The 16,007-nt window shown below is 42.0% G+C and overlaps 1 protein-coding gene across 1 annotated transcript in view; it reads right to left on the reverse strand.

Annotated features, from left to right (window-relative positions):
- Nucleotides 1-16,007, reverse strand: part of MROH2A (maestro heat like repeat family member 2A) — a 59,613-nt gene that overhangs the window by 41,779 nt on the left and 1,827 nt on the right. Inside the window, exons 4-5 of the mRNA XM_050750489.1 lie at nucleotides 2,548-2,679; nucleotides 2,162-2,324 (exon numbers count right to left, since the gene is read on the reverse strand). Coding sequence (XP_050606446.1) covers nucleotides 2,162-2,324; nucleotides 2,548-2,679 — 295 coding nt within the window. The remainder of the gene's footprint in view (nucleotides 1-2,161; nucleotides 2,325-2,547; nucleotides 2,680-16,007) is intronic.

Genomic DNA, 16,007 nt, shown 5'->3' on the forward strand with positions numbered 1-16,007 from the left:
CCCTCTGAACTCCGCATCACAAATCAACTGCCCCCTCTGCCTCTCCCCTGGGTCCTCCCACAGGTAACATGAGCTCCACACACAGCTCAAAGTTCTTCACTTGAGCTCCCAACTCTCAGTGCTGCTAGCTCGGGAAAGGAGGTCGACACGCTCCCACTGGCTTGCTGCGTCCTCTCCTTCCCCCGCCCTCAGCAGGTCCCGTCTCAGAGCCCCTTTCCACCTGTCACCCCTCACCACATGCTTCCCAGCCCAGCCACCAGCACAAGTACCCACCTCCTAGTCCTCTCCAACCAGGCAACAGCCAGAAAGGCCTTCCCAGAACCTACATTCACCAGGCGACCCTGAAGTTTAACATGCTTTGATAGCTTCCTAGTGCCCCAGGTGACGTACCCAAGGCCCTGCCTGACTCGTCCCCTCATCTTCCTCTCACTCCTTAACTCCAGCCACAGCCACTTCTCAGCTCTTCAGAGAATCCAAGCTCTTCTCTGCCCCAGAGCCTCTGCAATATTCTCTCCCTGTGGAATGTTCTCCCCATCCCATGCTTCACACGAACGTCCTCCTCTCTGCCTTCAGGTCTTAGCTGAAATACCGCTACCTCACTAAAGGCTGCAGAGATGGGGTCCCCTCCCTTAGCCAGATCTCAAATGCCCATTTGGCTGTTCTCGTCATACCCATCACCTCATGTTATAAACATCTATTTCCTTGTTTGCCTGTTGGTCCTTTCTGAGCACAGGAGCCATGAGTGTCTTACTTATTGTAGTGGCCGGGTACCTGCCACAAGACCTGCGTGGAGTAGGAGCTCAGTGCATGCTTCTGGGATGAAAGGAAGGGAGGGAGGATGGAGATGGAAAGAAGGAAGGAAGGAAGGAAAGAAGAGAGGGAGGGAAGGAAGGAAGGAAGGAGAAAAAGAAAGGGGGAGGGAGGGGAAGGAGTAAGTAAGTCAGGCAATTAAAAAGGAGCAGAAAGAGGAAGGAAGGAAGGAAATTTAAAAAGAGAGATGGAAAGACAGAACAATGCAGGTGGAGGGGAGACAGGAGAGAGAGGGGAAGAAGGATGAGAGGCAGAAACACACAGAGAGGGAGGAAGGAAGGAAGGAAGGAGGGAAGGAAGGAAGGAAGGAAGGAAGGAAGGAAGGAAGGAAGGAAGGAAAGAAGGAAGGAAGAAAGGAGGGGAGGAAGAAAGGAGGGGAGGAGGAAAGGAGGGGAGGAAGAAAGGGTGGGAGGGAGGAAGAGATGGAGGAAGGGAGGAAGGGAGGGATGGAGGAAGGGAGGAGGAGAGGGATGGAGGAAGGGAGGAAGGGAGAGATGGAGGAAGAAGGGAAGGAGGAAAGGAAGGAAGTAAGGAGAAAAAGAAAGAGGGAAGGGAAGAGTTAGTAAGGCAGACAATAAAAAAGGAAAGGGAGGAGGAAGGAAGAAAGGAAAGGAAGGAAGGAAAGAAAAGAGGGGAGGAGGCCGGGCGCGGTGGCTCAAGCCTGTAATCCCAGCACTTTGGGAGGCCGAGACGGGCGGATCACGAGGTCAGGAGATCGAGACCATCCTGGGTAACACAGTGAAACCCCGTCTCTACTAAAAATACAAAAACTTAGCCGGGCGAGGTGGCAGGCGCCTGTAGTCCCAGCTACTCGGGAGGCTGAGGCAGGAGAATGGCGTAAACCCGGGAGGCGGAGCTTGCAGTGAGCTGAGATCCGGCCACTGCACTCCAGCCTGGGTGACAGAGCGAGACTCCGTCTCAAAAAAAAAAAAAAAAAAAAAAAAAAAAAAAAAAGGGGAGGAAGAAAGGGTGGGAGGGAGGAAAGGAGGAAGGAAGGAAGGAAGGGGTAAAAGAAATGGGGAGGGGAAGGAGTAAGTAAGGCAGGCAATAAAAAAGGAAAGGAAGGAGGAAGGAAGGAAGGAAATTAAAAAACAGAGATGGAAAGACAGAACAGTGCAGGCGAAGGGGAGACAGGAGAGAGGGGGAAGAAGGATGAGAGACAGAAACACACAGAATCTTAACAGCTAAGAGACAAAGTGACTGCAGAGACAAAATGAAGAAATTTTAGAGGGAAAAAGAGAGAAATGAAAGGGAAGGGGAGGAGGTGAACATAGGGACAGATGGGAGGGGCAGAGAGAGGCAGAGACTGGGAGGGCGCACTGGGCCAGGCTGAGGGCCCTCAAGCTCCTACCATTGCCGTTGGCCAGCTTGGCCAGTGTGATGATGACAAATTCGTCAGTGAGGTTGAGGGGCTTGAGGTGGTGCTGAAGCTCGTACATGACCAAGCTGAAGTGGTTTCGGGACAGAGCCACCAGTGTGTCGCTGGCCACCTCTGCCTTCATATAGCCCTCCATCTGCAGGGGATGGGAGAGGGACATATGGCACCACCACCAGCCGGGCCTCCAGGAAAACCGTCCTACCCCAGGCTCTCTCCATCCCTCCTAGCTCCCTTGGGCTCAGCCTTACCCCTGCTCTGAGAGGTAACTGCACGGGGCTGTGGGCATCCTGGGCCAGGTCCCCAGTGGCCCAGCTCCTGGGTTGGCAGAGGAAAGGCACCAATGGAGCCTGGGGTCCTACCTCTGGGATCTCCCTCATCTCCTTGGAGGCAATGGCCACCAGCCTCTGCACACACTGCTCCTCCAGCTCCCCCTCCTGCTGGATGATCTCCTGGAGGATGTTGTAAATGTTGACCTTGCGCCGGGTGGAAATCTGGGAAATCAGTATGGTGGGTGGGATGGACCTCACCCTGTCCCCAGCACAAGTCTACTACCTCTCTCTCCCACTGTCCTCCTTCCCTACACCCAAACCACCAGCCTCTAAACACACAAATATTAGATCCCCATTCCTCCATTTCTAAATCCTCCTGCTTCCCTTCTCCTGCCCTTCTCTTCCCACTGGCCCTGTCAATACAACTTGCATATCTGTATTCCTGCCCCTGATTTCAGTAAATATCTGGCAAGGCAGGGGTTAAGTGATCAACACACAAGGTTCTCTATGCATGGGGCACTGGCCATCTTGAAAGCCCAAGAAGGCAGGCTCACCTTGCCTTTGCCCTGTTGAGGGAGTCTGTGGGCCTGGGAAAATTGCCTCTGACTCTCTTCCAATTCCTTATCACCACTGAAAATGACCTGGTTTAGGACGGGATTGGGCAGATGGATTGCACATCCCCGATCACACCTGGAGGGTCGTATTTGAGAATACTTTTTAATCAGGCATGACAAGCCACTCTTAAGGAATGAGGGTTACTTTCTACGTGGGGCCACTGCCTGCAAAGCCCTCAGGAAAAAATGTCCTGCTACCTCTGGTGGTAGGGAGTTCCCTCCCAACAGTCCAGAAACCTTAGCAAATTTGGGGACCTTAAGAAGAGAGGAATTCACCCAAATGTGTAAGTTCTACTGGTGAAATCCAGTACAGGGAGTCTTGGTCTTGGTTTCCTACTTTTGGGATAGCAAATAGTAATTTGTAAAACTCCAGTCAGAAATTCCTATGACAGCTCCCAGAAATTAATGATGTGGCCTTAGTAGCTGCTCAGTACTGTGTGGCTCAAGACCAGTGTTTCTCAATCTTTATTATTATTATTATTATTATTATTATTACTCCCAAGGATATTTAGACTTTTTTCCTAATCACACCCCAATGAGACTTTAGTGCCATATGTGTGCATGTGTGTGTGTGTGTGTGTGTGTGGTATGCATATCCATGCTTTATACATGAAAAAGTAAAATTTTCTTTGTCCCCCAAGAACTAGTTTTACTTATTGGGGGCAATATCACCCCATTGAGAATGCAGGGTCTAGATTTTCACAGTACACTCAAGGAGGCCTGTGGCCTTGTGAATATTCTCCACTGAGAATATTCAAACCAGCTAATTCTAAGCCTACTTACCCTACCTCACCAGTTTCTTTCCACAGAAACCACAATAAAGCCTGTTGCCTGTAATGCTTAATCAACACTCTTACTGCACCCTATACAAATAGCCAGGCAAATTATAAGAAGATCAGCCTTTTTTTGTGATCAAGAATAACCTTCGGAGAATATTTATAGTCACAAGAGAAAAATTGTCAAAGACTTGGAAATAACAAAAGCAGTCACTGAGTGGCCTTCTGGAACTGAGCTTGGTTCTGTCTGGCAGATGCTGTGGAATGACTGGATCCTGTAGAGTGTGCATCTGTGATTGCCAAGGCTACTTTACATCTCTGTAGGGGAAAAAGTTAAATCCTAGAAAACTGGTGACAATGCACATGTTTCCTCCATAGCAATGAAAATGATTCCTGTTCATGGCAGTGCAAATGGATTTTGTCTGGTAAAGCACAGGTAAAATTCTTATTTGAACAGCTTTTAAAATTTTACTGGTTCCTTAACTAGTTAAGGAGTAAATAAAATCTTTGATGCATGTTAATTTTTAAAATGTGCCTATTTGTTTATTGTCTGTTTACTGCCACTGATGACTGATTAAGACGTGTGTGTTAATCATGGTTTCTTATTTTCTTCATTTCCTGATGCTTTGACACCTGGGTCCTTGCTGACCCTAGAGAGACTACTCCTCCCGGAGCTAACCAATTCCTAGAGAGAGTAAACAAGCTGTCCATCAGCATGCTTTTTAAATGCAAAACAACTGTTACAGATTGAATCACGTACCCTAAAAATTCCTATGTTGAAGCCCTAACACCCAATGGGATAGTATTTGGAGATGAGCCCTTTGAAAGGTAATTAGGGTTAAATGAAGTCACAAGGGTGGGACCCTAATCTCATGGGATTGGTGCCCTTATAAAAGGAGCAGAAGACACAAGAGAGCTTTCTCTGTCTCTGTCTCATGCACAGGAGAGCCATGTGAGGACACAATGAGAGGGCAGTCACACAAGAAAGCCAGCAAGGAAGCAAGGCTTTACAGAAACCAAATTTGCTGACACCTTGTATTAGTCTCTTCTCGCGTTGCTAATTTAAACATACCCAAGACTGGGTAATTTATAAAGGAAAAGAGGTTTAATGGACTCACAGTTCCACGTGGCTGGGAGGCCTCACAATCATGGTAGGAGACAAAGGGGGAACACAGTCACATTTTACATGGTGGCAGGCAAGAGAGAATGAGAGCCAAGAGAAAGGGGAAACTCTTTATAAAACCATCAGATTTTGTGAGACTTATTCACTACTATGAGAACGGTATGAGGGAAACCATTCCATGATTCAACTATCTCCCACCGGTTCCCTCCCACAACATGTGGGAATTATGGGAGCTTTAATTCAAGGTGAGATTTGGGTGGGGACACAGCCAAACCATATCACACCTTAATCAGGGACTTCCAGCTTCCAGAATTGTGAGAAAATAAATTTCTGTTTTCTAAGCCACTCAGACTATAATACTCCATTACAGCACCCTGAACAGACAAGTATTCCAACCAACACAGAGCCCCTCTCCCAATCACCTGCTTTATTGGGCTCTCATACTCTGGGCCACTATCCACCTGCCCTAATCACACAGCACAGGTATCAGACAACTGGGAACAGCTATTTTGCCCCAGAGTCCACTGAGAATATTCAAACCAGCTAATTCTAAGCCTTCTTACCCTACCTCACCAGTTTCTTTCCACAGAAACCACAATAAAGCCTGTTGCCTATAATTTCCCCTGACTCCTTCTGCCTCCTCACAGACCCTAGTGCTTCCCCCTGTGTGACCCTGCATGGTGTGGAGGGCCCCTTCTCTTGGGAATGCAACAAACTGTCTTTTCTCCTTTTTTTTTTAGAAAACGTCTTGCTCTATCACCCAGGCCAGAGTACAGTGGTGCAAAATGGCTCACTGCAGCCTTGACTCAAACAATTCTGGGCTCAAACAGTGCTCCCATCTCAGCCTGCCAAGTAGCTGGGACTACAGACAGGTGCCACCATGCCAATTACTTTATTTTTTTAGAGATGTGGTCCTGCTATGTTACCCACGCTGGTCTTGAACTCCTGGCATGAGCCACCATGTCCAGCTAATAAACTGTCCTTTCAAGAGCAAGCATCTCCTGAGCTGTTGGTCTTGCCACAGCTGAATAAAAATAAAGCCTACATTTTTTTTTTTTTTTTTTTTTTTTTTTTTTTTTGAGATGGAGTCTCACTCTGTCACCCAGGCTGGAGTGCAGTGGCACGATCTTGGTTCACTGCAACCTCCACCTCCCGGGTTCAAGCAATTCTGCCTCAGCCTCCCAAGTAGCTGGGATTACAGGTATGTGCCACCATGTCCGGCTAATTTTTGTATTTTTAGTAGAGATGGGGTTTCACCATGTTGGTCAGGCTGGTCTTAAATCCTAAGCTCATGATCCGCCCACCTCGGCCTCCCAAAGTGGCTTGAGCCACTGCGCCTGGCCTACATTTTTTAAAAGCCCGTGTCAGTCTGTTTTTGCATTGCTATAAAGGAATACCTGAGGCTGGATAATTTATAAAGAAAAGTGGTTTATTTTGGTTCATGGTTCTGCAGACCATACAGCAAACATGTTGCTGGCATCTGCTTCTGGTGAGGCCTAGGAAGCTTTTACCCATGGTGGGGTGGAAGACAAAAGGGGTGGAAGACAAAAGGGGTGGAAGGCAAAAGGGGAGCCAGTGCATCATGTGGTGAGGGAGAAAGTGAGCCAGAGGGGGAGCCAGGCTCCTTTAAACAGCCAGCTGTCACGTGAACTCATTACCACAGGGAGGGCAACAAGACATTCATGATGGATCTTCCCCCATGACCCGAACACCTCCCTCCAGGCCCCACCTCCAACTCTGAGGTCACATTTCAACGTCATATTTGGAGGGGACACACATCCAAGCCACATCACAGCCTATTTTGACACTCCCTTGCTTGTGCTTCCCAGCTCCGGCAGACCTTCCTCATGGCTGCCATACACCTGTCTATATCTAAAGAAGGACCAAAATAACAAGTCAATGACCACACATCTAACAGAGCATGTGGAGGAGAACACTTGACTTCAGCAAGGAAGTAACAAAGACCCTCTGAAGCACAGAAATTCAAGATGGCAGCATAAAGAAGAGAATGAAGTAGCCATCAGGGATTAGCTCAGGGCCAAGAGGGACTCACCCTTGCAGGAAAAGATAAGTGGGAGATCTCTAGTAGTCCACATTCCCAACACAGACACCTGTAAGCCTGACTCAGAAGAGCCCCTCAGCCCTCACAGACCCTATATAGGGAGCTGGCTGGAGTCCACACTGACAGACTCCCTCAAAGTGGGAATACACACTGGGTTCTTCCCAACCTTACCCCCTACCCTACCCCAGGACCCAGGCTGCTGTAGCACAGCATCATTTTAAGAGTGAAGCCACCAACTGACTACTTCTGCCCTGGGGTCAACGGTCCCTGTGTTTCCACATCTCTGAAGCCCCACTGACATCCCCCCACACCCACCCAAAGGGCTGCAGCCTCATGGTGCCACCTGGACCCAGCCAGGCAGCTACATTATCAGCACCCAAGCCCATGCAGCATCCTACACCCTGGGGAACAGGCAGTGTGGTATATCAGAAAAGCTGCCCCCAGAGCGAGCCAAAGCACACATTCCCCAGAACCTGAGAGACACCTGCCCAGGGCTGCTGCCACTGGTAGTGATCCTGCCCCAAAAGTGACAGGGTCTAAGGACTTGCCTGCCCAGAACCTACCACCACCACCACCACCACTGGCAACCAGATGGGCCACCCAGGGGCCCAAGAACCAGCCTGCATACCACACATATTCATGCATACCACCCAGGGACCTGAAGAACAGCCTGCCCAGGCCCACGGCCACCACTGTCTGTGAACCCATCTCCTGTAGCATCAGAGCCACTGTGTGTTTGCATGTGTCCCCAAGGGGCCTAAAGACTGATTCACCTGGCATCCCTGTCCCCAGCAAAACCACTCTTAGCCTGCACAAATAACTGCTGGAACTCACAGACACTGCTGATGTTAATGACAGCTGAAGAAATTGTACAAGAACTACATCTCTTCACACACCCAGAACCAAGGCCAAAGCAGCCTATCCAACCAACATTGTAGGTATGTCTATAGGAAAAAGTCTTTTTCTATGACAGCTATTCCATAAAATGGGAAAAAGCAACTATTATACCACATGTGTAATAGTTATTAACATAGGGACATAAGAAAAATGAAAAAGCAAGAAAACATAATGCTTTCAAAGGAACTCAACAATTCTCCAGTAACAGACTACCAGAAAAATAAAAATTTATGTAATGCCTAAAAAGAAATCTAAAATACTGATCTTACATAAACTCAGTGAGATACAAGAAAACACAGATAGGCAATACAAATAAATAAATTGAAAAAAATTCATGATCTGAATAAGAATTTCAACACATAGATATAAAAAAAGAAATCTTGGAATGGAGAATTCAATAAAAAATTAAAAATACAATCAAGAGCTTTTACACTGGATCAAGCAGTAAAAAAGAATTTCTGAACTTGAAGAAAGATCCTTTGAAAAGAATAAATAAAGTCCACATGATACATGGGACACCATTAAGCAAACACATATTCAATTTTAGGAGCCCCAGAAAGACAAGAGATGGGAGAAGGCACAGAAAATTGATTTAATAAAATAATAAGGAAAGTTAAAAACTTCCCAAGTCATGGGAACCATATAGACACCCAAACACAGGAAGCTCAAATATTTTCAAACAGATTCAACCCTAATAGGTCTTCTTTGAGGAACGTTATAGTTAAACTGTCAAAGACAAAGATAATTCTTAAAACAGCAGGAGAAAAGCATAAAGTGACATCAAAGCTGACTAGCAGCACATTTCTCCACAGAAACCTTATAGACCAGGAGAGAATGGGATGATATCTTCAAAGTACTGAAAGACAAGGTTAGGTGAGAATACTATACCCAGCAAAGCTATTTTTAAGACATGTAAGGGAAGTAAAGTCATTCCAAGGCAAGCAAAAACTGAGGGATTTATCACCATTAGACTGATCCTACAAGAAATATCTAATAGCGTTGTACATCTGGAAGTCAAATAATGATATCTATCATCAGGAAAACACACAAAAGTATAAATCTCACTGTCTCATGTAGAGTAGATGACAAAGATAAATGATACACACAAATGAGAAGGAGGAAAGAAGCAAACATTATTACTACAGAAAACCACCAAACCACAAAAATAAGTAAGAGAGAAAGAAAGAAACAAAGGTTAACAAAACAATCAGAAAATAGTTAACAAAATGACAGGAGTAAGTCCTCATATACCAAAAACAATCTTGAATGTAAAGGGTTTAAATGCCCCAATTAAAGGATGTAGAATGACTGAATTGATTAAAACAACAACAACAATAAAACAAGGCCCAACTATATGCTTCCTACACAAAACTCTTTGCCTGTAAAGATCCATGTAGTCTGAAAGTAAAGGGAAGGAAAATGGTATTCCATGCAAATGAAAACCAAAAGCATGTAGGAGTGGCTATGCTTCTATTGCTTCTATCAGACAAGATAGCTTTTAAGTCAAAAAACATAAAAAGAGACAAAGATGGTCAGTATATAATGATAAAAGGGTCAATTCAGCAAGAGGATGTAACAATTTTAAATACATATGCACCCAACACCAGTGTACCCAGATATATAAAGCAAATATTATTAGAGCTAAAGAGAGAGACTACAATATTTTGGAACTTCAACACCCCACTTTCAATATTAAACAAATTATCCAGACAGAAACTCAAAACAGAAACATCACACTTAAACTGCACTAAACACCAAATGGATGTAACAGACACTTTTACAGAAGATTTCATTCAACAGCTGCAGAATACACATTCTTCTCATTAGCACACGGAACATTCTCCAGAATGGACTGTATGTTAGGTCACAAAATAAAATCACAACAAAAAATTTTAAATGAAATCATATCAAGCTTCTTCTTAGACCACAATGGAATAAAACTAGAAATCAATAACAAGAGGAACTTTGGAAACTGTAGAAATACTCGAAAATTAAACACCTTCCTGAACAACCAATGAATAAATTAAGAAGGATACTTAAAATTTTCTTGAAACTAATGAAAATAAAAATACAACATGCCAAAACCTATGAGATGCAGCAAAAACACTACTAAGATGGAAGAGTATAGCAATAAATGCCAATATTAAAAAAGTAGAAAGATTTCAATTAAACAACCTAACGATACACATCAAGGAACTAGAAAAACAAGAACAAACCAAGTCCAAAACTAGCAGAAGAAATAATAAAAATCGGGGACTTCCAGTTCCAAAACGGTGGCACAGAAAAAAACTGGCTTCACTCCCCACTCCCCACTCCAACGCCCCCCGCCACACACACATAGAAAACGAAAAACAAATGTACAGCAAAAAGATTATCATCAGCAATTTCTAAAACTCAAAATGGAGAATGAGGCAGTTACTGGGGCCACAGAGAAGGGGAAAACCTCTGAGCAAACTGTAAGAGAATGGGACTTCTATATCCATGATGCCCCTCCTCCCAATTTGCCCGGCATGAAGCCCATGCAAAATTTCCCTGACTTATGGTTTCTATACTGGAAAAAGTCAGATAAAGATCAAAGTGGACAATCAGTTTCCTGAAAATCTTGGCTTTCCTGGCAGGAGACCTGTTCCTGTCTCAACCTATGAGAAGCATCAGGAATGCCTGAAAGGAGAAATACCCCTGAGGACAGCCAAAGACAAAAAGAGGAGGTAGGACTATCATCAGCATCCCTTGAAACTATGCTCTGTAACTCAAAGGAGATACCAAGTAAGAGTGGCTCTTCAGCAGCACCGTGCTGTATGAGGTTCATTCCACAGGTTCCCTTGGCATGAACCCCTAGCCAGCCTTCCAACACTACTGAGATATCCTCCTTAGGACCTCCCTCATTTTGGGACAGGTGGCATTCTGATTGTTTATGGGAACCAAAGGAAGCCTGGGCTTATGAAGCCATCTGGTGCCATAAAGGAGGCAATGACCTGGCAGGGAAAGAAAAAAAAGTCAACAGGTAAATTACAGAGAATCTCTAAACAAATATATCCAATTAAAATCAGAACAAGCCAGACAGAGAATGCAAATAAATAAATAATCCTTCAAATCAAAGACACAGACATACATCCACAAGAAACAATAGCAAAAAGGGAATCATGACCTTCCAAAATGGACAAAGCAAAAAACCATGACTGACCCTAATGAGATGGTCATTTGCGAACTCTCTGACCAAGAATTCAAAATAGAAGTTTTAAGAAAATTCAGTGATCTCCCATATCATATAAAAAAAAAATCAGTTCAGAAATTTATCAGGGAAATGTAACAAGGAGATTGAAATAATTTTTAAAACTCAAACAGAAGTCTTAAAACTGAGAAATAAATGTACTACATTGAAAACATCATTAAAGGCTGTCAATAGTAGAATGAATCAAGTAGAGGTAAGAATCAGTGAGCTCAAAGACAGGCTATTTGAAAATACACAGAGGAGAAACAATTTAAAAAATATAAAAGAATGAAGATTACTTACAAGATATAGAAAAAAGTACCTCAAACGATCAAATTCAAGAATGACTGGTGTTCCAGAGGGAGTTGAACAGGAGGTAGAAAGCTTATTCAAAGCAATAATAATGGAAAACTGTCCAAAACATGAGAAAGAGATTAATATTCAAGTATAGGAATGTCAGAGAACAACAAAAAGATTCAGCCCAAATAAGATTTCTCCAAGGCATACTATAATCAAACTCTCAAAGAGTTTGACAGGACAAAAAGAGGATTCTAAAAGTGGCAAGAGAAAAGAAACAGATAACATAAAAAGGAACTCCAATTCATCTGACAACAGACTTCTCAATGGAAACCATACAGGCCAAGAGGGAGTAAGATGACATTTTCAAAATATTAAAGTAAAAAACCCTGCCTTCCAAAAATACTGCATCCAGCAAAGCTATCCTTAAAATATGAAGGAGAAATAAAGTATTTCCAAGACAAACAAAATTTGAGAGAATTTACCACCACCAGAAATGCCAGGAGTTTTTCAGTCCGAAGGAAGAAAACACGAATGTGAAAAAAGATAATCTTTGAAGGTGCAAAATCACTGGTAAAATTAAGTACATGGGCAAACTCAGAATACTCTAATACCATAATTGTGGGTAATCCACTTGTAACTCTAGAAATGTATTGAAAACAATATGATTGTTTCAATAGAAACAATAATTGAAAATAGTAATACCTGTAGCAACTTGTGAAGAGATGAAGAGAGGCAATATCAAAAGATGTAAATTGAGTTGATATGAAGTCAAATGTGGAAGCGATGGAGTTATTAAATGCAAGCTTCTAAATTTTTTCTTGTTCCTATTTTGCTTTGTGATCTAAGATAAATTGTCATCTCTTTAAAATAACTTGTTATATGTATAAGATATTTTTAGCAACCCTTGTGCTAACCACAATGCAAAATCCTATAATATACTCACTAAAAATAAAAATCAATTATCTAAAACATACTACCAGAAAAACAATTCCTAAACCACAAAGAAAAACAGTATGAAAGAAAGGAAGAGAGGAATTACAAAACAACCAGAAAGCAAACAACATAATAGCAGTAACAAGTCTTTACTTATCAATAATAACACTGAATGTAAATGAATTCAACTCTCCAAGTATAAGACAAAGAGTGGCTGAACAGATAAACAAAGACCCAACTATACACTGCCTGCAAGAAACCCACTTCACCTATAAAGACACACAGACTGAAAATGAAGGTTGCAGTGACCTGAGATTGCACCACTTCACTCCAGCCTGGGCAACAGCATGAGACTCTGTCACCAAAATAAATAAATAAAAGAAATACAAAGAATTATTGGAGTTATTAGAGTTATGAACAACTACATGCCAACAAAAGATGGAAAAAGATACTCCATACAACTGGAAACCAAAAAAGAGCAGAAGTAACAATACTTACATCAAATAAACTAGACTATAAATCAAAGACTATAAAAGAGACAAAGAAGGTCACTATATAATGATAAAGGAGTCAATTCAGCAAGAGGATATAATAACTATAAATATCTATGCACCCAACACAGGACCTTCAAAGTATATAAATCAAACATTAATATATATAAAGGGAGAGATATACTGCAATACAATAATGGTAGGGGACTTAAACACCACATTCTCAGTAATGGACTGATTATTCAGACAGGAAATCAATGAAGAAACATCACAGTTAAAATACACACTAGATCAAACAGGCTTAAATGACATTTACAGAGCACTTCATCCAATGGCTGCAGAATGCACATTCTTCTCATCAGCACATGGAATATTCTCCAGAATATACCATATCTTGGGCCACAAAACAAGTCTCAACAAATTCATCAAAGTATAAATCATATTACTTTTTCTGACCACAATGGAATAAAACTAGAAATCAACCACAAACAAACTTTGGAAAATACACAAACACATAGAAATTATGCAATATATTCCTGGATGACCATTGGGTCAATAAAGAAATTAAGAAGGAAATTTAAAATTTTCTTGAAACGAATGGAAACAGAAATCTAACATACAAAAATCTATTGGATACAGCAAAAGCAGTACTAACAGGGAAGTTTATGGCAATAAAAGCCAATATCAAAAAAGTAGAAAGAATTCAAATAAGCAACCTAATGATACACATTAAGGAACTAAAAAAGCAAGAATATACCAAACCCAAAATTTGAAGAAGGACAAGAGATCAGTGCAGAAATAAACAAAATCAAAACTAATAAAACAATACAGAGGAACAAAAGAAAAGTTGAGTTTTTGAAAAAATAAACAAAATTGATAAACATTTAGCTGGAGTGAAAAAAAAGAGTGAAGACACAAATAAGTAAAATCAGAAATGAAAGGAGACATAACTGAGACTGGCAGAAATACAAATAACTGGCTGGGCACACTGGCTCATGTCTGTAATCTCAGCACTCACACCTGTAATCCCGGAAATTTGGGAAGCTGAAGTGGGCAGATTACTTGAGGTCAGGAGTTTGAGACCAGCCTGGTTAACATAGCAAAATCCTGTCTCTACCAAAAATACAAAAATTAGCTGGGCATGGTAGTGTGTGCCTGTAATCCCAGGTACTTGGGAGGCTGAGGCAGGAAAATTGCTTGAACCTGGAAGGCAGAGGTTGCAGTGAGCTGAGACTGCGCCACTTCACTCCAGCCTGGGCAACAGCATGAGACTCTGTCACCAAAATAAATAAACAAAAGAAATACAAAGAATTATAAGAGTTATTAGAGTTATGAACAACTACCTGCCAACAAATTTGAAAACCTATAGGAAACAAATTCCTGGACACATACAGCCTACCAAGATTGAACAATGAGGAAATAGAAAACTCCAATGAACCAATATTGAATAATGAGATTGAGACAGGAATAGTTTCTCATCAAAGAAAAGCTCAAGACTGGATGGATTCACTGCTGAATTCTACCAAACATTAAATAAAAACAAATACTAATTCTACTCAAACCATTCAAAAAAAATATTGATAAGGAGGGAATACTTCCAAACTCATACTACAAGGCCAGCATTACCCTGATACAAAAACCAGACAAGAATACAACAAGAAAAGAAAACTACAGGCCAATATCTGTGATGAGCATAGATGTAGAAATCCTCAACAAAACATTAGCAAACTGAATTCAACAACACAATTAAAAGATCATTCACCATGATCAAGTGGGATTCATCCCAAGGATGTAAGGATGGTCCAATACACGCAATTCAATAAATGTGATACATCACATTAACAGAGCCAAGAACAACAACCATATGATCATTTCAATATATGCTGAAAAAGTATTTGATAAATTCAACAACCCTTTATGATTTTTTTAAAAAAACTCAACAAGCTGGGTATAGAAAGAGCATACCTCACAATAATATATCAGAAAGATAGTTGCATTTTCATGTTTATTGCAATACTATTCACAATAGCCAAGATATGGAATCAACCTAAGTGCCCATCAATGGATGAAGGGATAAATAAAATGTGGCATATACAGACAATGAAATATTATTCAACCATAAAAAAGAATGAAACCCTGTCATTCACAGTAACATGAATGAAACTGGAGGACATTATGTCAAGTGAAATAAGTCAGGCACAGATAGATAAATACCCCATGTTCTCACTCATATATGGGAGCTATAAAAATGGTGAGCTCATAGAAGTCAAGAGTAGAATTTCAGTATTAGGGTATGGGAAAGGTAGGATCAGGGGAGGATAGGGAGAAGTTGATTAAAAGATACAAAATTACAGCTGGAGAGAAGGAATAAGTTCTCGTGTTCTATAGCACTGTAGGTTATGAATATAATTAACAATGATTGATTGTATGTTTTCAAAAAACTAGAAGAAACCATTTTGAATGCTTGCAGCACAAAGAAATGATAAATGTTTGCAGTGATGGATATACTAATTACCCTGATTCGGTCACTACACATTGTATACGTGTTCTGAAATATCACTTTGTATTCTATAAATATGTACAATTATTATGTGTCAACTAAAAATAAAAGGGAGAAAATGCAAATCCAAATCCAACAAAAATAATAAAGCTTTTTATAAATAAGCTCCTCTGCTTATACCACCCCTTTGCTACCCACTCCAAGATAAAAGGGTAGTCTAAAATCCAACAGTTCTCAAAGTATGCTCTCCAGATCAGCCTCAGCATCACCTGGGAACTTGTTAGAAGTTCAGGCTCCACCCCAGACATACTGAATCGGAAACTCTGGGGGTGGGGCCCAGCAAGGTTTGGATCAGCTCTGGTCAAAACCCTGTTTAGTTCAAAACCTTGTCTGGTACAAGGTGATGCAAACCTTGTCTGTACAAATCCACCTTGGCCTCTGGTTGCACTTTGCATCACTCCCTCCAACGTCCTCTACCCCAGCCCCCTAACCCAGCTAAGCATCTCCCCACTAGGCAAACATCCCTGCACCCTGTGTCTGGTGTATCTTTGCTCTCCCATGCCCACTGGCTCAACATCTTTGCAACTCAGCTCATGTGCTCTAGAACAATGGCTCCCAAACCCACTGTGTCAGAATACAAGGG

The sequence above is a fragment of the Macaca thibetana genome, chromosome 12 (genome assembly GCF_024542745.1).
Source record: "Macaca thibetana thibetana isolate TM-01 chromosome 12, ASM2454274v1, whole genome shotgun sequence".
Taxonomy (NCBI): domain Eukaryota; kingdom Metazoa; phylum Chordata; class Mammalia; order Primates; family Cercopithecidae; genus Macaca; species Macaca thibetana.